The 24,566-nt window shown below is 40.2% G+C and overlaps 1 protein-coding gene across 1 annotated transcript in view; it reads right to left on the bottom strand.

Moving 5' to 3' along the window:
* CERS3 (ceramide synthase 3) overlaps positions 1-18,211 on the bottom strand; it is a 31,663-nt gene extending 13,452 nt beyond the window's left edge. The window contains exons 1-9 of the mRNA XM_009887016.1: positions 18,030-18,211; positions 16,308-16,425; positions 14,128-14,246; positions 10,407-10,464; positions 9,461-9,511; positions 8,135-8,227; positions 7,733-7,861; positions 5,916-6,022; positions 4,549-4,705 (exon numbers count right to left, since the gene is read on the bottom strand). Coding sequence (XP_009885318.1) covers positions 4,549-4,705; positions 5,916-6,022; positions 7,733-7,861; positions 8,135-8,227; positions 9,461-9,511; positions 10,407-10,464; positions 14,128-14,246; positions 16,308-16,425; positions 18,030-18,211 — 1,014 coding nt within the window. The remainder of the gene's footprint in view (positions 1-4,548; positions 4,706-5,915; positions 6,023-7,732; positions 7,862-8,134; positions 8,228-9,460; positions 9,512-10,406; positions 10,465-14,127; positions 14,247-16,307; positions 16,426-18,029) is intronic.
* Between the last annotated feature and the right edge of the window lie 6,355 nt (positions 18,212-24,566).

Raw genomic sequence — 24,566 nt, 5'->3', positions numbered from 1 at the left:
TACGCACACTTTGAAGGATACAGTTTTAGTAGTATATCTTCTTCTGATACAGAAGAGGGGGTAACTGATTTAATGAATTTTTATATGGCTAACCACTTTCATGGCAAGGACTCTACTGGCATCCCAGTGTCAGTACGGAAGAAAGAAGGAAAGGTTAACTTGAACTAGCAGAGATTTCTCAGTATGAGAGTAATCCTCAGACAGAACAAAATGCTGAAGAACGACTGCTGGAAACGGCAGAAGTGTTATAACAAGTATTACACAGCTCCCATTTCAACCCCAAAATAGTATTTTCTTATCGTTTTCAGCTACCCCTACTCTGTCATTAGTCATTCTTTGAACGCTAAGTCTCACTGTTCCCTTGGGAATTTGGACCAAACAAGAAATGAACAAACCATGGACAAGGATACGCCCAACCAAAGTCTTTAAAAAGCCTGCTTATTGACTATAAAATACCGAAGGAGTATTGAAGATACATAGGTGGCACCAGCTAATTTTTATAAAGACTGACAAGTCCAAAAGCCTGCTCCACAGTGTTGCAGGATCTTTTCTGCTTCAGAAGAGGAGAGAATCACAGCGAGTCAAATAAAACCGCAGCTGATGACTCCTAAATAATGATGATCATTAGTAAGCTCATTGCCTTACTCAAAGGGAATCTGACAGTGACAAAACAATAAAAAGAAAGAAAACATATTCCTGGTCACATTACAGTCAGTTAAAAACCTGCCGTTACCTTCTGCCATTGATGGATTTTGCATCAGCCCTGAAGTATCTGAGTCATGTGGACATCATGCCCATTTCCTACAACTTACGCATATTTTTCAAGATTTAAAGCACTGTAGTCTCAAAGCCTTAACTCAGTGTGTAATGGTTTTAACATATATTTTACATCTTAATTTGTCATAATAATGTGGCTATAAGCTGCTGTCATTCGCTCCCTTTTTCTGACCTTGGAAGTAAAATGTTTAATCTCCATGGGACTTTCCTGGCGAGATATTTTAAATCAGTGCATATGTACATACTTCTCTATATGTTTTTTCAATTTTCCTAAAATATTCTCATATGTGCAGACATGATGACTAGACATGTTTCAGTGTTGCTTGAAACTTGATACAAGTGGGTAATTTAACCATGTAATTGAACAGTATTACAGAAACACAGGAGTTTCCTAGCAACAAAAGGCCTTGGACATCAAGATGGCAGCCAACAGCTAACATTGCAATTGCCTGACCTAACTTGAAAAGAAATTACACTAAAAAATGTCCTCCTTCCTCTCTCAGCAAAACTGATCTAAGATACATGGCTACAGGTCTGACCTTGAAGGGCTTTTCTTACACGATATGCCTTACTCATGTACAGGGTCACAAAATGTCGCATGAGAAAGGACATTTGGGTTTCTTTTGGGGTATTTTCCAGAAGTAAGAACAATCTTGGATTTGAAAAATGTCATACTCCTGTCCCAGCAAGTTTACCCCCATAGAAAATAAAAACCTTTTTAATGCAAAGTAGCTGAGCACAGCTTAGCTTGTCAAAGCAGATTTCCCACTTGTTAGAGCATTTCTGGGAGACTGGCCTGGTGTAAAGGTGGGACAAGTCCCATCAGCCTCAACACCAGTGCTGCTCTGCGCTACCAGCTCCAATGCCAGAGACTCCCATGCCTGAGAAAATAGGACACAGAGGGACAGAGCAAGATCATCTTCTCTCTTCTTTTCCTTTTCCTTATTTTTATTCATCTCTGGCTGCGGTATTTGGGAGGAGGGAAATCACAAGACTTTTAGTCCAAGTTCCTTGTTGCTGAAGCAAGTCAGTCAGCTGAGCTGTTATCTCAGAGGATTGAGGATAATCGTCCTCTTTATTAGTGCAGAGGGGAGGTGACATCTGAGATGAAGAGCTCCTGACCAGCCAGTCTCAGACAAAAGCCATCTCTTCCTGAGGGGGAAGCGTAAGCATGGAAGAAGCTACCAACTCACAAGGCTGCAGTACTCAACGTCATTTCTGTATTAGTTCCTGCCTGACAAAGCCTCCTGCCACAATCCAAAGAGCATTGAATCTAGACCCACAGCTCTGTGTGATCCTTCGAATAACAGCAAAGAGGATTTGGTGAGTACATGACTTCCTAGAGACTTGGGCCCTCTGGTTTGCATTCCCCACCGAGTCCCACATTTCACATCTGGCCTAGACAATTCCTTTAGCCTGTCCTTTGACAAGGGACAACAGCACTTCCCACTAATAATAAATACATACAAGCCCATTAACTTTCAGACAGTACAATGACATGGTCCAGAAGGTTACAATCAGGGGAGACGCCTGCCCCCGGAAGGATGCTAGGAGCTTTTAACTGCTGGTTAGAGTGGTTTTGACTTATGACCCCACCAACACAGGGGGGCTCAAGGCACAGAGGGCACTGGAAAAATTCCTTACACCCTTGCCATGTTCAGAGCTTCCTTCAGTTAAACAACAACATCAGTCTCTATTCCCAGTTACATCATGACTTCATTTTTCCATCTGAAGTAGCTAACTTGCTTCAAGAAAAATGTCAAAAATTGCCTGTTTTCTGAATGAAAACTGAAAAGCCTTGGACAGAGAAACAACCCCCTCCTAATACAAGGATGATGGTTGACTGGTATTTCACTAAAATAGCAACAGCTATTTGTGTGGAGTATGTATCTAACAAATATGTCGGTACAAAAATGCTGCCTTGCAAACACCATTCTTTTCAATGTTGCCTTTACAGCTTTGGAGGCGCTGGCTGCTTTCACAGCCAAGATTGCCACCGCTATGGAAAACAGGCTGCACATGCAAGCCAGCTGAAGTCATACAGACTGAAAAGGGCTAGGGCTGCTGCTGCTACCACTGTAAAAATGTTATTTGGAAACCATCTTCTCAGAGAGCTGTATAAGGAATCAAAAATCCAGGGTAGGGATGCAGGCTCGATGCTTTTCCATTTTTTAGCAATGACTAATACAAAAAAGCTCTTATCTCAAAATAAAACATTTCTGTCCCTTACAAAGGCATATAAGCAGGCAGGGCAGAATGGCCTTATATAGCTGGTCTAGTAATGTCCTCTTCACCACGGTATCTGAAGACCTTCTTGCATTGCACTCTTCATAACCTTAACCAATGTGGATGAGAAGTATGCCAAAGCCTTCCTCTTCCTCAGCTGGAAGGCAGAGGGACATCCCTTTTGATTTTATCAGAACAGTTGTGCGAGAACAACACAGAGACAAGTCCAAAAACAAAAAAGAAAATGAGAAGTAAAACACGTGAACACTCAATAAGCCAGGCCAGAAATAATTTTGTAATTAATCTAACAGAGATAAGTGACATGCAAGAAATACAAGCTCTTCAGTGTCTAAGTATATTGAAGCATGTTTTAGAAGCAGAACAACGAAGCCATTGCTTCTACAGATTTGTCCCTTATGTGCAACTGTTTGCTGTCTAACAAGGGTTGAGTTTGTAACTGCAGTTTTCTTCTAGGGAAGACATTGGGTCTCCCTATGATATCCAGCTGTCTATTGCATAATATTTGAAGGAATCCAATAATTCAAGAACTATAGGATGGTTTCTGTTACCAAACACCAACTAGTACGGGTAGAAAGGAATATTTCTATTTCCTTAAGATGCTTCACAGCATTAACTGCTTCAGATAGAAGGACAGTCAGCTCAATTAAGTATTGGTGTCTTGATGCTCAAGAGAAATACAGTTTTTCAACAGCACTACTTAAGTTTCACCTTAACTAGCAAAATATACCTGTCAATGCTTATGCCAAATCTTAAGATATATTCCCCAAAGTCCTTTTCTAAATGCTTTTTGCTAAGTGTTTTATCTACAATGCACCCCACTGCAAACTTCATGACAAGAGACCTTGTGAAAATGTTACTACTTCAGGGAATCAAACAAGATCTAGATTGCAGCAAAGTTTTCTTTATAGCTTTTTTCCCACATTAATTTTCTCTACGAGGTAAAAGCAGATTATGGCAGCACCAGACTTGTACTGTTTCTCTCCTTCAGTTGAATGTGACAGTATTTCATTGTGTCATAATATAATACCAGATCAGCTTCATATGTTTTTCTTAAACCAAAACGATTCTTCAAGTATAGCTGATATCAGATTTAGACAAACCTGAAGAACTTTAAATACTACAGAAAGCTTGTAGTCAAAGTTCTCATAACTCACCTCTCCTCTCCTTTTTTGGTGTGTCTCCTACAGAGTCCAATGAGAAAAGATTGCTTTCACTCAGAACACAGGAATTTTTAAAGAATTCTGCACCATTGGGAGAGCTCATTTCTCATTTACTATCAGAGCAAAACATCAGATACAGGCAAAAAAAGATTCTAGCTGAAGTTTTGATATTCTGATCTATGACCTCAGTTGTGACAATGAGAGGTAGAAAGCACATTTGAACATCTCTATACTTTGTAGATTCCTATCAAAAATGCTGACACAAAAGTTCATGAAAACAATAAGAAATTCCAAGTAAATCTATTGGAGGTGCTTCATCTCTTTGATACTTAACACATCTTTCTGCAGAAGCAAAATTGCTTACCTTTAAGAAAATGAACCTTCTCAAAATCTTGAAAATTAAGTAACCCCAATATAAATGCAAGCCTTGAAGGATCAATAGCTGTCCATTGAATAAAAAGTATGCTATGACAGGAGTCGTGGAGTAGTACGTGGGTTGATACAACGTGGCACGAAGAATCCTAAAAAAGAAAGGTCATTGTTATGGTGCAAGATTTCTTCTCTATGCTATTTACAACTATTTCTAATTTCACATTCCAAACTGATTAACTATTTCCACAAGATATTAAGAAGCTCTGCAAAGATGACAGATTAATTAACAACCCCTGTCTTAACTAGATTACGCATCTCCATTGAAATATAGACTTCAGAAGATGAGAAATTTGAGTCTTGCATGAAAGTATTCTAAATAAGGTTAGAAAAAATGCCATTCTTTTTAATCTTGAGCTCTGTGTGGTCTAGATACTATGCAACTTTGAGCTTGTCTATGCCTTTTTTTTTTTTTAATGCAAATTCTTTCTAATCTGAAATCCACACTCCAGAGAAAATCCTACAGGCTTTGCAACAGGGCTTTTTGTTAATTAACATATGTTTTGTCCATCTTGAGACTTCACTTCTATATTATTTGGGGCTTTTTGATTCCCTTTAATCTCATCACATTTTGCTTTCAAGCTCAAGAAACTCAGTGAAGCAAAATGATTGGAGATCACTTGTATGGTTAATCAAAAAATAACAAGAAAGTAAAAGACATCAGCATTTCTGAGAGAAAATACTACAGGAAATTAAAACCTTGTGTTGATCAATGTTCAGAACTATTAATTTAACCAGCTTGAATCTCTATGGGTTTGTCCACATGCAGGGAGGGGCACAGAGGCAAACTAGAGCAAGTCAATGAAACCGTGAATGTGAAACACATTAAACACTTTTTAAAAGCTAAACATGTTAGGCATTAAGCACACTAAGCACTCATGTGGATACTCCAAAGCATCTTAAGCCATAGCACTCCAAAGTCATGCAAGTACTTAGCAAGTTATGATTTGCATTGAATTCTTATATTAACTGGTTCACCTTAACTTTTCTGAGTGCTCCTCATATGAGTAAGTGAGGTGAGGTATTACTCAAGGACTAGGTAGCCAAAAGAAGGCACTACAAAAATTAGCTACAATCATATAGGAATTACACTGTACTCTGACTTTGCAACTACAGCAGGAGGGATGGAATGAAAGGGAAAATTATTTCTGCTAGTCAAGTAGCTCAATCCCCTTGAAAATGCAGGAGCTCACAGCATATAACCACAATTTATGAAAATAAGGTAAATAATACGTAAAAGTCTTTATTTAGGTTGAAATGGGAATGAAATAAAAGCCTGTGACTACGTTGAATATTACTTACCAGAAGGGGAACAGGATGATTCTTGTGATGAAGAATGCGATAGAAAAGATGATAAAGAGTATATTGCATGTTTTCTCCCAGTGAGCGTAATTAAACATTTTGGCTGCCTGCATTGAATAAAAACCATCAGACATATTACAAATATTCTCTGAAATAAGTTCCCTTCTGCATTTTCATAAACAAGGACTCATCTTCCACCTAAGCAGGAAGAAAATTTCCTCCCTGTTTGACATGTAAAGCAATCATTTTACTGATACCTAATAAAGCAGTATCAAAACAGATTCTTTGTTTATATTTCTCCTTTCATCTTAAAGGAAAGGACTCTGTATCAAAGGCCTAAAGAACAACTCTCTGATCAGAATATAAAAGTGTCATGAAAACACTAAGTGCTCTTGAAAACAGAGGTTCATCCCTCGTGGCTGTACCAGATTCAAAACAGGCTGAATCAAAGAGAAGCTGCTGGCCACATCTGCACGCTCAGAAGCGGCGGTGACCTCTTATACACAGACACTCTGCTGCATGTATGTTACTGACCCTACTCTGTTTCCTCCTTTTTGAGAGCCGGAGATGCTAGCATTGATCTCAATCCTGCTAATAATGATTATAATTACTTCTTCTCCCCTAGCTGAACTGTACAACTCTCCATGCTTCATTTCGGAATCGCCCTGGGCACTGTTGAATGAAACAGCTGTTCTCAAGTGTGAACAAAGCTTCAGGTGCCAAGCCTAGGTTTTAAACTGCAGTTTGATGATTTTTTTATTTTTTTTCCTCTTTGAGTGGCAGGAATGAATTAAGTAATTCTGGTACCCAACTTCAGTTTCTGTCTGAGTGCTGTCCTACCAGCTGTCAGTTCAACTGTTTGTAAGGCCACATAGTTAATTGGACCACAAAGCAGCTCAGAAGTAACCCAGCAAAAAACCCTGTATGTACACATTTAATCTGGACCAATCTCAACTGCATAACCCCACAATTAGTTGTTCCAATACAACAGATAGAGTACCAGGAGCAGAAATGAACAGTGACAGACAACAGCCTACAAGGGCTGCTTACACTGGCACTGCCACCAGAAGAGGTGATGAAGCCATGCTCTCTATTGAAGGAACCACAGTGTGCATTTGTCCTCCAAGAAACCCAACAACAAGTCTCTATGACCACAGTGCTGTGTGCAGACTAAGACACTTCTTAATCTTAAATACTTCTAAACATCTATATTTAGTTCAGGGAAGGGACTCCCCCTTCAGTCCAGTGGAAAAAACTTTTCTTCTGCCACTAGATACCCATGGTATCTTGTTCAGGGACAGGTTGAGCGTCTCCAGCCAGAAGCGTATAGCGTATAACATAGAGGTACCCCCTGGGTCAACACAGGGCTGTGAATGCTGACAAAATTAAGCCAGTTTGGAGAAGCAGCCAAAATTTTGGCAGCTAAATTTGCTTGAGAATTGGTATCATGACAAACTGTTCACAAGCTATCCAGATTGGTCGAATTTTAACAGTAAAACAAGAATAATCCAGGGAGGTAGCTGTATTTCCAGACCCTGTTCTGTACTGAAGAACTTCTCTTCTGCTCTTTTCTTATAACGGATTCTGTAACAGAGTATCAGCTTAAATAATCCAGAAGTTCTTTTTTATCTTACAATTTATGAATTTGTGAAGTCTTGTGTCTGTGGGGATAGGAAGGGATCGTATGAAACTTGTGGTAAAAAAAGATTAAAACATCACTGAACATAACCTGGGCAACAACCAAAAAAACCACACCCCCAAAACACCAACAAAACCCCCAAAGGAAACAAACAAAATCAGATGGAGGGCAGGGTTACCTCAAGCCAGAAATCTGCAGTATCGTGCACAAACATCACCAGTGTTCCAAGACGCACATAATTGCCACACCAAGAGCCACTCATCAACCCAATGGCTGCTAAGTGATGAACGACATGAGCCAGAAAATCCTGTGAAGGAGAGAAGAAAAAAGGTAGATCCAAGCAAGTACAGCCCTCGAGGCTGTCCATGTGGATGAAGTGACAAGCAAGACTTGTCACACAGAGAGATGCCCTGGCAGCCAGGAAAGCATGGATGCGTGCAGGTGTGCCAGGGACAGACTGATGCTGCCCTCATGTGGCTGCACCAAAATCCAGTATCAGGACAGTGCTTTTCCTTATAAACACGCTCACCCCCCCACCCCGAAACGGAGGTTCAAGCTACAAACAAGCGTGACCACTTGCCTTCCTTTTGTTGTCAATCCCCAGTGTAAATAAGAGAGACCAGTAAAAACTAATCTCAGCCATGTAGTACCAATACTGGGATGGCAGCAGAGTCTGTAATGAAGAAAACCACAGTTAACTCTGAGAATAGCAAAAAGTGAATGCCAAGTGAAATTACTTCTTTTTTTCCTTTCCTCACTTCTTTTGCTCCTCTGCTGAGTCTTGCTTAAAAAATTAAACTAAACTAAATCCCTGTTCTGGGCTTCATTAAGAAGGATGTTCTGGGAGCCAAATATTTTAACCTTTACTCAGACCAAACTCTCACTTTCTGCAGTTCCTCCCCCATCTCTGAATTTTAGCATGCTTTTTTTCCTATGTTTCTGTCAGAGAACTACACGCAGAGTGCTTCTGCATTTAATTACAAACAACTGCAAATAAATGAGGCCCTCCATTTTGGTGAACAATTAACATTTTTAACATTCACACATCCCATGACTAAAATATCAGCTATGTATGCTAAAATCCTATGCATCTACTTAGGGCTAGATGCTGAGCCTGGCTGCTCCCTTGTTCAATAAGTTTCCCAGGTGGCAGGAAGTAGATTTGGTTATCAGATCCCATGGGTAAGAAGCTAGGAAAACTCTGCTGGGAAGCAAGATTCCCTTTATTCTTGGCCCCTGAATTCCTTGGCAGGAATAAGAAGGCAGTGTGATGGGCTACAGATTTATAAAAACAGAAGGGGGCAGCACATAAGAACCTCTAGAAGGCGGGCAAGAGGGCATTTTGCTTGGAGTCATCTGTTATGGGACTGTTTGTTAGCAAAATATTTTAGGACGAGAGAGCTTCATGACCCTTGGGAAAAACCAGAGTATTGAGCAGAGATCCCCAGAGCAGGGACTCACATTATGCCAAACCAAATCACTGCAGAGCTCCCTCCACCCACATTACTGAGCAACAGGGCCCAGCAGGCACACAGCACTCGGGCTGCTCGGCACAACCCTCTGCATAATGCTATTCTGCAGTGCCTCAAAGTATCGTCAGGCCTGGTGCAAGCTTCGGGGTTCTGCACCGAAACCCGTAACACAGATAGCATCTACTGCGCGCAACTGGTAACCTGGAATGTGTGGAAATAAGAGTGGTCTGGCTGGAGGGCCGAGTTGCAGCACAGGCAGATCACGGAGAAGTCCTGCAACAGTCAGCAGGAGGTAGCAAAGAAGGGCAAAAAGGCTTTGGTGACACACCTCTCTAGGTGTGCCCGTTGGGAGGGAGAGTTCTGCGGATTACCCCTTCCAATGGGGAAATACCCGGAATGCCTCAAGGCCAACGGCGCAAGGCCAAAAAGCTCACCTGAAATGGATAGCCAACCCACGTCTGCCATATGTCGTAAAACCAAGGTTTCTGGGAAGACAGATGATTCAGAGACTGATCAGCTGAGCAACAATAAGTCATCTTAACTCAAAATCTTCAATACTTCACATTTCTCTAAGTGGTGCAGGCTAAGAGCCTACAGTCTTGATAACTGTTCCCCCACAATTTCTAAAAGGAATCTTACATCCCAGATTTATTATATTGGTCCCAGCTTTTTGGCTTCTTTTCAGGACACCTGAAACATTCCAGTTCATCATTTCATCATCCAAAGCAGTGGGCGTGTGTTTTATTACTGCAATTACTCAAGATATGTTGCCACAGTGATTAGATTTTGCTGTGTTTACCAGCCACAGACACCAGTGGTTCATGATGATAAACAGTGTTTGGGGAGAAGAGCCAGATGAATGTAGACATGCTGGGAACCGTTCTGCTGCTCAGGAGAAGCATTAATGACACCCCAGGCAGTGCTCACACAGTTACAAGCAGCACTCTCTCTGTTATTCCCAACTTCTGACTCAGCAGCAACACCTCAATAAATAGCCGTGAAATACACCATCGTTGTGACCCCCAAAAATGCTGCCATAAAAAGTTTATGGCCTTCTTTGAGAAAAACACAGCCATGTAATGCATTTGTAGGTATTAACAAGGCATATTGTAAAAAACACTTCTGTGACTTCTTAAAACTTTCCTTAAAAATAATGATTACTCATAAATTACTTTATCACTGAAGTTCAAATGATAATTTAAAAGTTAAGTAAAACCTCAATGCATATTGCAGCTTATCATCTAGACTGCACACGTCAAAGATCAGAACCCAAATAGCCACTGAAACCAGCAAGTCTTTCAGTGGGTTTCAAGAAAATCTAGAAATCAGTCCTTGCTTTGTTAAAAAGATAATATCAATCTTTCAAAAAAATTAACTTACATCATACAGAAATATAAATCCAGCAATGGAGGATATAAGATAGAATGAAAATCGCCAGCTGCAAAATTGAAATGAAAGAGTAAGAACAAAGCATTATATTTTTATAGACTGCAAATCATTGCATATCACAGACAATCTTCACATAAACATGCCCTCACACGCTACATTAAGGGTTGTCACATATTAACTATACCTGAATTATTAATATTTAAATATTTAAGCTTTGACTAATTGCTAAAGTAGGAAGTTAGTTTACATTATCTCAATACAGAGATCTTGATTGTGATTACAGCAGTAATTTTCCAGCCAGGCACGAGCTGATTAAGAGAACAGTCACAGCAAACGTAATAAATTCCCTAAAAATTAGTGTTTGATAACACCAACCTTTCCCGCTATATTAATCCCTCTAGAATATGCACACTGGACTAAAAACGTCTCACAGCTCCCTAACTCCAGAAGGTCTTTCAGCCACATGGCACATACTTTCCAACCTGTTCAAACACCGTGAACACCATGAGCACCAACAGTGACTTGTTTAAATTGCTGGAATAATTTCTTTTGATCTCTTAACAGTGACTGTTGAAAACAGGGGAGCCCTATGAAACTTTAGCAGCTGCTGGATTAGTTTATGTCTTGCTATGGAGGTCTGAATTAACCATAAACCTCAATCTTTGACTAGGTTTGCCAGCATTTGGTGTGATCTAAGGTTTTTGTGGCTTAAATGGATATCCGTCAAGGCAGATAAAACTTTCAGGTTTCCACCACCGAACTGGTAAGTCAGCAAATGGAAAAAAGTTCTTGTGTATCGGGCTGAACCGAAACTATGTTGTTGCTTTTATATGTCAGAGCAGGATGCTGTGATTTGGAGCCAGCAATCAACGTTGTAATGACTCTGGAGCCTGTGTGGGAGGTATTGTCCCTGGGACTGGGTGCGGCTGGAGACTCAGCCAGAGGATTCCCACTCCCACCTCTACAGGTGACGGAAAACTTCTTCCTTTCCACTCTTCTTGACAGGAACAAGCCTAACCTTTCCCAGAGCCGCTCTTCAAGATCAGAAGGAAAACACTGTGGGACTTCACATGGTGAGAAAAGTCATGATCACACAGACAGGCACACGGCCCCAAACCCCGTGAGAACATTTTATAGAACGAGAGGTATCCCAGAGGAGATCAGCAAACAGCCTCCAAGAAAACCTAAATTTGCTAAAAATGAGGAGAGTGCGCCTCAAGGAAAACTGTATACTAATGGACTGACAGATGTATAAAAGTGAGATTGTGGTCTTTGGCAAACATTAATGAAGTGCCATAGGAGAGAAAATGTGAGAACCTGTCTGGTAAAAGCAGCTGCTCCTTTCTGAGCCCTACATTATCTAGAGGCTGAAATCCCAGGTGAAAGAATGAGATGTTCAAAGACTGAGCCAGCATTTTACAAGAAAAACAAACAAACAAAAGATGAGGACACAGAATGGCAGAGGCTAGACAGGATAATATGTCTCACGCCTGCGGAAGAAGTCAAGGAAACAATTATAAAATTGCCACTTTATACACTGGTAATAAACAATCGTTTTACTTTTCGACTTTAAAGCATTTTTCCTCAGGTGATTTGAAAATAATACTTCAGACCATTCACTGCGGAGACAGAAAAATTCAAAGGTATGTGGTGGGAATTAGGAGAGCAAACGGAAAGGGAGAGTGGAAGCCACAATTAATACCTGGCTCAGAGTTAACCAAGAGACGCTATGACAAACACCACCATGGCATGGGACAGACATTTTACACAGATGCTGATTCTGCCCTCGCGCCTCCTGTTTCAAGCAAGGGAGGTGTGAGTAGTCCAGATCCAAAGCACAGAGCACCTATCGAGACTGTGCCATTAGTCCCCAGCCCTACAAGTATAAATCAAATGCACTTAGCAATAAACACTCAGTGCTTCAGATGAACTCATTATACACACAGGACTGCCAGAGCACTACCTCATTTTGCATTTAGCCAAGCTTCTTTATGAATTTGGTGAACAAAATCTAAAGTAAAACTCATCCAAATTCACCAACTTTGACCTAAGTGCCTTTTAAGCTCTGAACCTGGCCACCAGAGAAAGCTCCAAACAACAGCTATGCAGATGGATTTTCCTATTTTACTTCAGGAATCTTTTTCTTCAATTGAGTAAAACAAAAAAGAATTTAGTAGGTGAAGTTAAAGGCTGGTAAGTCTTTTAAGGCAGGGAAAGTTTCATGCAAGGGGCTTTCCAAACCCCGGTGTTGCTTAACTGGGAGCATTAATAGCTTAAGTATGGTTTAGATCTGGCTCATCAGATTTTCCCTGTGATTCAGTAAAATGATCCTGGAGATTGCAGGCTTTCAAGAATTTCATAATGCTCCTAACACCAACTATTAACGTGGAATAACTCTGTTCCTCATTTGTTGCCTTGAGAATTATATCCAATTAAATTCACTCACAAAGAGCAGAGCAAGGTTCACAAAATTGCACAAGAGAAATCTGTTTGCTTCATTCTCACTCAAGCTGCCAAGCAAGTTTTAATTTCAGTCTTTGGCTGTGTATTACTAGAGACGTGCATCCATGTGAGGTAGGTCTTTTATCAATAGCAGAAAATCTTATTGTCACTTGTAAAACAAAGTTAACTGATCCACAAAACAACAGCAGAAATAAACCATAGATATTGGTTTGCCAGGACAGTTTACTCAACTCAGTGAGGTTTCAGAGCGACACATCTATGTTTATCAACTGGATTTATGCCCAACAGAGGACATAATCAAATTATTATCATATTGATTCCCACTGAAAATAATCTTGACGAAGTACTCATGAGCTTTTTAGCTGTACTTTTAACCATCGTTCTTTAAGCTAATCTACACTAAAAGTAGTTACATATTATAATCATGTGAATTTTTGCCAATGTAATTATGCTAGTCAAAAATCCAAAGACACAGGATGTTAGGAAAGTGTTTTACCCTGGTACAGTTAATTTCAGTATCCAAAAGGGATGAGCTCTGTAAGTAAAGCCATGCCCATTTGGGGATTTGCAATTTGTATGGGATTTTGGTTTAGGCATACAGAAGTTCTCACACATTTGTGAAAAATCAGACTCTTGAATGCTTTTCCAGTTTTCAACTATATGCAGGAGGTTTTGAAACCTTTTACATATTCATTATTATCACTCAAAATTGCTTAATGGCCCACTCTTATCAGCATATTTGAGCTCATGTTTTGCACAGTACCTCACGTTCAAGCTGCAACACCTATCATTTAGTTTAGATGCCAAGATTCCTGTTCTTGAACTGACTTCTCTACATATAATAGCATCCCAAAATGACAGCATGGGTATATACACAAACAAGACTGAGTAAGCATTTTTATTCCTCTGTGATTACTGGCAGAGAGAAAAATATATTAATGTTCTCTGTATGTTTTCATTAAGCACTATGTAGCAGCAGCTAAGTCCATTATTACACAATGGAGAAAACAAAAATATTTTTGAGTTTTTTTTCTGGAGAAACTGCTAACCTAATCTTTCAAAGTCACACCATTTGGAGAAATGCTACTAGATCCTTTCAATTTGTTTGTGTATGCACAAACAAAACCCCTTGTCAGACAGACCCAGCTTGTTGGAATTGGGTCCCCCTTAAAGAGCACCTGAGGACCTCAATAATTTTTTTTTCAAAACAGTAAAATCCATAATAATCAAAAGCATTGTCTTTTCTTACAAAGCTTCCTGGAATTTCCGAAGCACTGTTGGGATCTCAAGGTTTCGCCGTCTCCTAAACCATTTTTCCACCAAACGGACTGTACAGTTGCACTTTTTGGCAAGGCCTTGAATCTCTGACTGCAATAAAAAAAAAAAATGGAACAGCGTTAGCAACAGGATGTGCTCCAATGTAATTTTCATTTATTTTGTGGTTCACAGATCACCTTCCCACTGTTGTAAGGTCTTCATTTAAAAATATTACTAATATTAACTATCTATGGGGGTTTACCTTGCAGGCTTCCTGGCTTAGTTTTTGAGTCACACTCACAGATTTTTGAGACACTAAATTATATAAATAAAGCGGGCGTGAAATATACAGATCCACAATCTGTGCTATAGTGTTCCTGGTGGCTTCTGATAGTTTCAAGGATGCAGCTTCTACTGCTAAGCAAGAGGCGTGGCTGGAGGGGAAAGTGCCCTGCATCAACACATGTGGACATTGTATCTAATAACTTACCTAATTATGATTAATTATTAGATTATATTTAAATTAGTCTCACAGGCGAGACATGGGCCTGGAATTAAGGCAACATGAGCTCTCTTCTCAAATCAAATGTCCTTCTGTGGTACAGGGCAAATCAGTTAATCTTACTGAGCAGAAACCAGACTGCCTTTTGACACCTAAAAATAAATTAGGACTACAGCATTGCCTAGAAATGCATCTAGTCATTCAAGTGCAACAGTCAGGTGTCCCTACTTTATGCGTGCTCTGAAGGTGAAGCAGCTCTGCTGCACAGCCATGCTAGCACGTGCTAAGCACAAGGCAGCGTGACTCTTGTATTTCTGGGTGCTCAGTGCCCCACACGAAGCAGCCTGTAGGTTTTTCCCCCTCTCCTCCAATCTGAAGCGCGGAAGCTGTGGGCTGACCTCCCCTGGGGCTGCTGCAAGAGCAGAGGTAGTGTTCCACTCATTCCTGGGGAAGCTCTTTCCCTGCAAGGCTAGTATGCAAATAGTGGGTGGCAGCAGCGATGCCTCCACCAAGGTAAGTCCAGTTCAGTTAGTCTCCTACCCTCAGGGAAAGCTCCGGTATGTGAGGAAAGGCATCTCAGCTGCCAGGGAGGGCAGGGGTGCAAACAGCCTCTGTGCTCAGCCCATCCTGCTGTCTGGAGAGCTCTCTACTTGCCAGGCAGGAATAATGACTTTGTTTTGACAGACAACGGAGGCTAGACATCCTCAATCACTAGCCAGGCCTCTGTACGCTTTCTCGGGCACGCTGGTCCCCAGGCCGGACACCTAAGGGAGGCAGCCTGAATCCTTCCCATGTACTGATGAGTATAAAAATTCTGTGCCTCCTTTCAGAGATTAGTTGTCAAACTGTAGTCATGCAGAAGGAAGGTATGAAACAGATCGGGATACCTGCCCTGATAGAGAAGAGCTTATATGTGAACATGAATACAACTATTCCTGATGATACCAGGCAAAAGACACAATAATAGAATAGCAGAGCTAAGGATAGAAAGCAAAGTTCCACATATCAATAATTATCAATATCCCCCATTACCAGAAAGGACATACTTCTTTTCAAAAACAGTGTAGGAACACTGCAATTGTTTGCTAACTGTAGCTAGATAAGCGAACTTTCTGACGCTGCATTCACAGCAAAGTACCTGTTTCCCATCAACAATCAAGTGGCCTCATTTTTTGGGATAGTAAACATTGGCTATTATTCTTCTTTTGTTCAATTTTAAAAACAAACAGCAAGATAACAGAGAGATTGCTTTTCTTTCTCACATAAGCCAGGATTAAGCATGCAGCAATATAACAGATCAAAAGGCTTCCATGCCAGCGTTCCAATATTATTGCTCGCAATAAATATGATACCACTTTCCAACAACAGATGTCAGCTGATGTTTTCTCCAGACAGAATGAGTTAAAGATGGAACACTGATCTTCACTGGAAATATTATTAACAGACTAACCTAGAACAGCATGCCAGAAAATTAAACATCTTAAACATATTTTCTGTTTTGGATGCCATATACCCTTGTCAGCAGAATAGCAACAAAACCCCAAATAAATTAAGTCATCTGTCAATCAGCTGGAACTCATCCCATGATGTCATTTTCAATAGCTGATTCAAACAGTAAGAGCTGGGATTTTCCAAAACCAAAACTAGTGTAGAAGAATGAGAATCCTTACTTGGGATGGATGTTTTGAGCACTCCCGGAAATAACTCTCTAAGACAGGATTAGGCTGTGGCTTCACACGTCTTACATTCTTTATACCTAAGGCTTTTGCTAGAGGTATAGCAACATATCTGAAAAGACATACCATGAAAAACTTTAAAAATACAACATAGTTACAAGACCTTAGCTTTTCTCATGCCAGGCTATGAAGAAAGTAAATCTAAAGCAATTTAATCTGCCATAGGATATGACCATGCACTGTGAGAGAAAGGAATCTCCCTCTAGCTAATCCCAGGAGAGAACCATAGCATATTAGCAGTTATGCAAAAAAGCAAACCCAAGGACTCAAGTTTTTGGTCCTGAAATGCTATAAAAATAAAGGAAAGATCCTGATTTTTGCACCCTTGTGTTTTTCAGAGGCATATTGGAGTTAAGCAGCAGTTAAGGGAGAGGGAAACAAGGACACATGTTCTCTCAATGTGAGCTGCTACTGGGATACTTTTTCCTAGTGGCAGATAGTCACTTAGCACATTGCTTCACAGGGCTACCACTGCTCAAGACACTGGATTCTGCTTGCGGCCTCTAGCTTGTGGCACACAGCAACTCCCCCAGAGACTGAAGGCTTCTCTTTCTCTTCCATTTTCCAATACAAATTGCTGCAGAGCACGCCAAATGCTTCATTCTTCTACTCGGATGGGCTTTTCTGAAAAAGCCCGCCCCTCACTCCTGCTGATATCAGCAATTGATTCCTTATTACTCATAGCAGCAGTCAGTTTTCCTCATTCATGGGCAGATTCACTGCAGGCCAGATGTGTGGGCTAATTATTCACACCAGCGATTTCCAATAGCAGCGCAGTGAGACACAGTTGGGCAAGCATTTACTCAGGAGACGCTGTGAATGGTTATAAACATACGACCCAAATTACTTTTCATGTCTAATATGAATGTTCTTATCTGGTTCTGTTTTAAGTCTGTGCAACGTATGACATTCCAAATTTCCTCATTCTATCCTGAAATAATTATAAAAACCTACTAATCCCATTCTTTAGAGCAAAAAAAAGAAAGTCAAGCAAAAATGCTCAAATAAATAAGTCAAAGTACTGCAAATCTTAATGTATTTGTGGCTTTCTTCTGTGGAGCCAACCTCTGCCTGTCCGACAAGATTCCAGCTGCAGAAGCAATCTCTCTTTCAGTGCCAAAGTGAGAAAAAAAAAAAAGGAATCAGCATTACTAGATCCGCATAAAACGTTCACATGAAACTTTGAGATCCCTCCAGTCTGCCTAGTTTTGCTGCAGCTGGACACCTGGGATCTATCAGCCTCACACAAATGTTCTGGTGGAGGACCAAACAAAAGGAGAGGTTTAGTATGGGGGACAAATACCTCTACCCAATCCACCAAAGGAGAAAAAGCACAAGGAAACCCAGATGGGTTTGTATTAATTGTATCTCTAGTGAAAGGAGATAATGAGAATTACCTCCTTTTGCTGTTCTAGAAATGCTAGATAGAAATATTTTCCATCTGGATTGGACCACAGCCACATGTTCCTAATAGTGAAAAATATTTCCCAATTTTTCACCTGCCATATTATCTGCACTAGATCTTTCTAGCAAACCACCAGCTAATCCTCCTTTATAAAAACATAAGAACATTGATCTAAAGATATCTTATTTTTCAAAAATTTTTAGCATTAATGAGGATTAATGTTAACATAAAATTGCATTTATGTTTCTTACCTTTCACTGAAGAATCGAATAATCAGCAATACGAAAGCATATGGTATTGTGGCATATAATTGATGTGGTTTTGGAAAGACAAGTCCATCACGGTCTACAAAATGTGCCCATGTGCAATTGATAGGCATCCAGATATTCTCCCACCAGAACCAGCTGTTGAGTGTCTTTAATATGTGCGCCATGCTAAGCAAATAAAGAGATAATTGAAAATTATTCCTGACGTATTAAAAAAGATGCAGGAAATAAAACATATTGCGTCTTGTTGCACAGAACAGTGATTCCCAGCTGGCAGGACACTTCCTAAAGATAAGGTACAAGCAAATAGCAGATGAGACTCAGGTCCCACAAGAACAAGCTGTCCTGGCCTACATGGGTTGCACTGGTAATGCAGGTCCAGAGGCACCCTACAGAGAACCTGCAGGCACTATAGAGATGCTCAGGTGTCCCCAGACTAAATCAACAGCAAACAGACCAGTGAGACGAAATCAGTCTTCTCAGGGGGAAAAAAAAAAAAAAAAAAAAAAAAAAGAAATAAATCAGTTACAGGCAGTTGAAAACCCTTTGGTTTAGAGCACGCAGGTGGAATCATGATCCAACAGAAGATAAAGTAATAGAGCTAAATTTTGAGCTGGTATAAACCAATGCAGGGCCTTTGAAATCTGCAGGGGCAGGGGGATAATCTGCTGTCTCATTTCAGTCACTCACACTTGATTGCTTAGTACCTGGTCAAGTCTTTTGCAATAAGCATTTATAATCTATCAGAACAATACACAAAAGATACTAAAGAAAACTGATCTTCCCCAGGCTGCCTTTGTAAATTAAATATAAGTGGTTGGAAGGGTGGCAAAGAAATGAGAAAGTCCAGGGTGTGACTCAGTCCCGTAATAGTGAAGACATTTCACTGTTGAGTTACTGCAGCTTAATATGCTAACGGCAACATATACCCTGATCCTGATTTTGCAAACACCAGTGCACAGCAAGCTTTTTGGGGGACTTGGAGGAAATACTATGATTTAACTGTGCCCAAATCCTAGATCAGAACAAAATGTCTAAAATCAGTTCTTGAAGGGAAAAAAAAAAATTCACTTAAACCAAAACATTTCGTTCTTGTAAAAGTCTCATTTTTAACCTTTGCATTCTACATTATATATTTAGAAGTTTCTGTTATCCCTCATTTAGTTGTAAGGACTTTACAGTACAAATGTGTTATATATCCTATAAAAATATTATAAAATTCAATAAAAATAGAAGTTACTATAATGTTTTCCATAAGGTTGAAATAAGTAATTTTTCTATAATTTCTAGGAGTAATAAATTTAAATAACTTTTTCCACACTGAAATTTCCTGTAAACCAGGAAAAAAAAATACAGGGAAATAATCAGTTTCACTGAACCATAGTTTCAATAAAGAAACAGTTGAGCTGGAAGAATTTAAAACAAGTCTCCTCATAGCGTTAGACATCCCATCAGAAGATCTCACAGTGATGTATTTGTATAGGATCAAGTGAGAAGATCAAATCATGCTGAGGACATCCCATCAGAAGATCTCACAGCAATGTATTTGTATAGGATCAAGCGAGAAGATCAAATCACGCTGAGGAGAGACAGTAATTCAGGCCCTTTCATGTTCCTCCATATCTGAGCAGGGGCCACACGACTTTAGTTTTGCACGCAGCCACACGTAGCTTCCGCCCATGCAGGATCAGCACACCCAGCTTAGTGCACTCAAACTGGGTTCCCAGATTCGGACATGGCTGGCTCTGAAGCCCACTTTAATCAACAGCTAATGAACAATTACCATGATCCACACTGGGCTGTTTCCACTAAGCCAAAGCTTTGCAGCAGGTTTGTGCAACAGTAACTCGTATCCATCAAACGGAGCCGGGTTAACAGACGATGTGAATCAATTTACTGGCCAAGCACAGTAGTCAGTATTAAAATATTAATAACCCAGCCATTTAATCTTTTTAAATGCCAAAAGGGGACAGTAAAAACCTACTGAATGAATTGTGTGTGTGTAAGCAAAAATAAAAGAGGAAGAAATCACAATTGTTCCTGCACTAAGACTTTATATGCCAAGTTTCAGCCTAGAGCAGTTTTTTACTGCTGAATTATAAACTCCTGGAAGTAGGGATTTATAATGGGGCTGCTAACAGACCCTTAACTACAGCTAGCAGGCGCCATGATAATGAAGCAGGGCTTTGAAACATGACATTTTAGGTCAGAAAAACGGCTTGCAGCCGAACTGCCCTAGAAGACTGGGGAGAAACTCATTACACCATTCTGTTTCCTAATATATATGTATTTTTAAACTAGACTGTGCATTGCAAACTGTCAAACTGTAACTGTAATAAAAACAGGCCAGTCTATTATATCACAGTGGAAAGAGCACTAACAGTCGGACTATGGCGAGATGGGTTGTGACTAAATATGCACCCAGGACACTCAAATCCTAGAAAAGCACAGTAGTGCATATTTTCATATTGGATTCTTGGAATGTCACTAATTCATGTTTTCCTTCCACACATGAATGCCTTATCGTATGACTACCTTTTAAAGTCTTAAGCTAATTAATACATCTCTATTAAACTAAGCTCATAAGCATATGCTTAATCTTAAAATTTAAGGGAATTCTGAGATTTGGGGTCTCATCCAGAGTCGATAGATTTCAATAGAAAAGCCTTCCTCATAAAAAGGTGGGTTCTCTGAAACTCCTTGTTTAATCCCCTGTGTTTCTATGAAATCTTTCCTGGCACACAGGGGATTAAACTATCGTCCAAGTAATTCTTAGAAAACTGTTGATGAGATTCCACGTTGGTCTGCAGCCTATTCTTATGTTTCATTACCTTTAAATTAGATGTTCACCCTACATTCAACCTATGTTTTTACTGCAGCAAATCAGGTGTTCCCTGGGCAATCTTGGAGATTTCCATCTTCCTAATAGCAGCTGTTTAAGTAGTTGGGCTGTTTTCCTGTCTCACTTCAGCTTCAGTTCTTATCATGAGGTTCCTGGAGCACCTGGAAGGTGAGGAAGTTCTTCCAAACACACCTCGGCAGCAATGACCTGAGCATTTTACAGTCTCTCTTTCTGCCCTTCTTGCTCTTAAGTAGCTGACAGCTGTAGCTGTGTGATTAAGTATTTTTATCCTTCCTCAAATCATGGAGATTCTGAAACATATAGGAACTCCATCAATACTATTTTGTTGCATACATCATATACGAGCAAGGTTCTCTTCTCCTGTACTACAAACAAGCTGTGGCCCTTTCAGCTCCCTGATAAACCCACACATACTTTGTATGTTCTTCTGTATGAAAAGGTAGCTGATACCTGACAGAAGTCTCCATCTCAGGAAGCACCTCTCAAGGCAAACTAACTGGGAATAACTCAGCGCTAGCTTTCTCCACAAGCACATACTTGCTACTTCCTGGAATTAAAATAGGTATTAGAACTCAATTACACTTTTAAAGATGAACCCATCTACTATCCCATCCCCTCTGCAAAAAGATTCTTCCAATGCTCCCACAGCATCACTGATACAAATAATCCAGCTCTATGGTTTACTCACCACATCTACAGCAACCACTGTCCCAAATGCTAATCCCCATTATAAGCTTTCTCCACATTATGACTTGACCACTTGATTCTAAATTATTTACTTTGAATCCTTTTGACTCTAAACAATGGCCGTGTAAATCATGAAAGAAGAGGCCAGAGGATGGAGAAAAGGAGGCAGATAGAAAGCACACAGGTCACTTGTCTCTAGCAAGGTTTGTCTGTCAGAAAAAACATAGCTGCCATTTGCTACTCTCTCCTCCTTCCGATTGCCGGCTGCCTGGCACAATTCTGCCAGAGTGACTTCTCAGAACCCTTAATCCCACACCCACGTCAATTCACCAGGCAGAGACTGCATGGCCAGAGAGACCAAACTCTGCTTTCACACCATATCAGGTTAAAAGTACCTTGCCAGTGCCACAGGAAAAACAGTTTCCCATTATTCTTTGCATACCACTTCTTCTGGAAAAAAGTTTTTGTCTCCATAAGGGCTCTCGTTCTGGCATATTGCACGTAGACCAACCTCAAGCACTTGCATGTATTTTAAATGATGTTGTCTATACTGTTTGTTTTGGTTTTAACCAAAAGATTTTTGGCAGCTTGTTAAATCCTAACACGTTAGGAAGGCCAGTAAACCTTTGGCCATACAATCTTACACTGAGAACACCTCTCCTGAGTGCCCATAATGCGAGTGGAAAAGGGAAGGCATCCACCACAGGTCCTCTTAATGAAGGGACTAATAAATAAGTCAAAGTCTTTCAGCTGTCCCTTCTGCCACCCAGGGGCTATGAGCAGCGATGATGAGGTAGACAGGCATTTCCTCATATAGCACCTGAAATCTGGGTGGGAAACAGGAGAACCAGTTTCTTATCACTTGGTTGCACAGTGTGTTTTGCAACAGGCTCATTTTACGAGAAATTTTTGCTGCCGAGAAGCACTACGACTGCAGTCCTTGGGACCCAGATTTGTTACCCTAGTATATCAGCGGAAAACTAGAGTACACTTAGCTTTGTCAGGAGCTTGTTACTACATAAAGGCATGTGTTCCAGTGTAACCGCAAGTGGTGGCAACCAGTTCCAGTGCTGGGATCAGACTGTAGATAACTGGATTTCAAAGGCAGCTGATCTTATTAGTTTGCTTAACTGTCACAAGTTGTTATCCTCCCCCCACACACACTGCTTCCAAAGAATGGGCAGCAGATGCAAAGGCCCAGCTTGCCCTGATTTGGGACCAGCTCTAACAAGAAACTTGAAAGCCTACCCAGCCTGAACCTTCTATTGCTGAGAGTGCTGAGCTCAGAGCTTTTTTCCTTACTGCTTATAACAGCACCAAGCAAGCAGCAAAATGTGTCGAGTGAGAAATGACAACAGCCGAGTGACCCATATTCTGCCCAACCTAGGGTGAAAAACCCCTGCTTCTTCCCAGATTCCTATCCATAGCCCAGCAGCGCCGGTATTATTTTCACTGACAAAACTAGAATCATTGCCCTTGCTCGAGAAGTCAGCCTAACAATAACATAAAGGTATTTTAGAAAAATGGAAATTTCCCTTGCATCTTGGAAGTTAAACACTCCAAATAAAGAAATCTAATCACCTCCTTGCTACGGAAGGATCTCCTCTGTAGGCTAATCTAGTTTTAAATGGGCTAGTGCAAAACAAGAAAATCAGGAATGATTACTTCAGGAGCTACATCCTTTATAATTAAAAGAAAGCCTACACAGTTGGGAAGTACCAATGCAAAGTTTCTTTCAAAGCTCTGTTCCTTGGATCCTTGACATATTCAGTTAAAAAAAAGTAATCTGATGTTTGCAATGCTGTTAAGCAAAAAAAGGGCAAATTTTGGTTTGAGAAAAGCTACATGGCTACATTTTGAAAAACAAATTCAGGAGCTGCTTTGAAGTGGAATTTTGGGCTGCTGCAGTCTGGGGAATGAATAAAAAGAAAGAGAGCCAAAGCTTTGATTGTGTTCTCTGAGCAAAAGCTCTCGCTTGCAAAAACTGAATTTCCAAAACCAGGATGAAGAGAAGGCAATATCCAGGTTTGAAGGATGTGTTGAGAGGGTTTCTTATCCTTATTTACTGGATAAATCAGAAAACCTAAAATTCACTAACAAAAACATGCAAGTGAAAGAAACCTTAATATCTCTAAGCATCTTATTAGATTATCTACTCAGCATGACCCTGGAGGTGTAACAGGAAAAGAATGAAATCAGCAAAAAGCAAGAATAACATAATTCTCCTATTTCTCTCATCATTTGGTAGAACTGGTAAAGCTTGTGCAACGGCTGTTGGGAAAAGCCAAGTCTCCCAGATATCAAAAGAGATAGCAAAGCTGTTCCAGGCTGTTAATCATCAACATTAAACCACTTTGGTTAAAAAGAGTAAATAAAGATCAGATCCACCATATCACAGGTGGTTTTGGTTTTGCTTAAGACTAAACAATACATGCAACAGTTAACACACATTTCAGCAGCAGATTTGTGTCCTGCTAAAAATAGCTAGTATGCTGTTTAAAGAATCCCAACTGCAATCATCACCATGAAACAGGTGAAAAAATAGGGGACCTGCATTTTGTTGCTAACAGTTGTGCAACCTTTTTCCATATTGAGGATAGCAGAAGCACTACCTAAGACATACCTTTAAAAAAAATCCCAGCAGCACAGAAAAGTGAGTTTTAACAAAAATAAAAAAAAACCCACAGAAGTACAAACAATAACTTGTTAGTAGTTTAGTATTCGTGCAAGTCTCAACAGTTGATACTGTGCCATACACCCTTTGAAATGTACAACAGCTGCTTTATACATCTTCTGGACATACTTGCGACTTGCAAGTTTGAGAAATCGCAGGATGCAATGCTAGATTAGCTTGTCCACTGATAATTTTTTTTAGCATAAAAAAATTATTAGTCCCTAAGGCAGCAAGAGCAACCCTGACCTCCACTGTATTTTTCCACACAAACACCTTCATTCAGGCATCAGTTCGAGTT

This window comes from Charadrius vociferus, unplaced genomic scaffold (assembly GCF_000708025.1).
Source record: "Charadrius vociferus isolate BGI_N301 unplaced genomic scaffold, ASM70802v2 scaffold190, whole genome shotgun sequence".
Lineage (NCBI taxonomy): Eukaryota > Metazoa > Chordata > Aves > Charadriiformes > Charadriidae > Charadrius > Charadrius vociferus.
The sequence above is the reverse complement of the archived record's forward strand: the minus strand, read 5'-3'. Positions and strand labels throughout refer to the sequence as shown.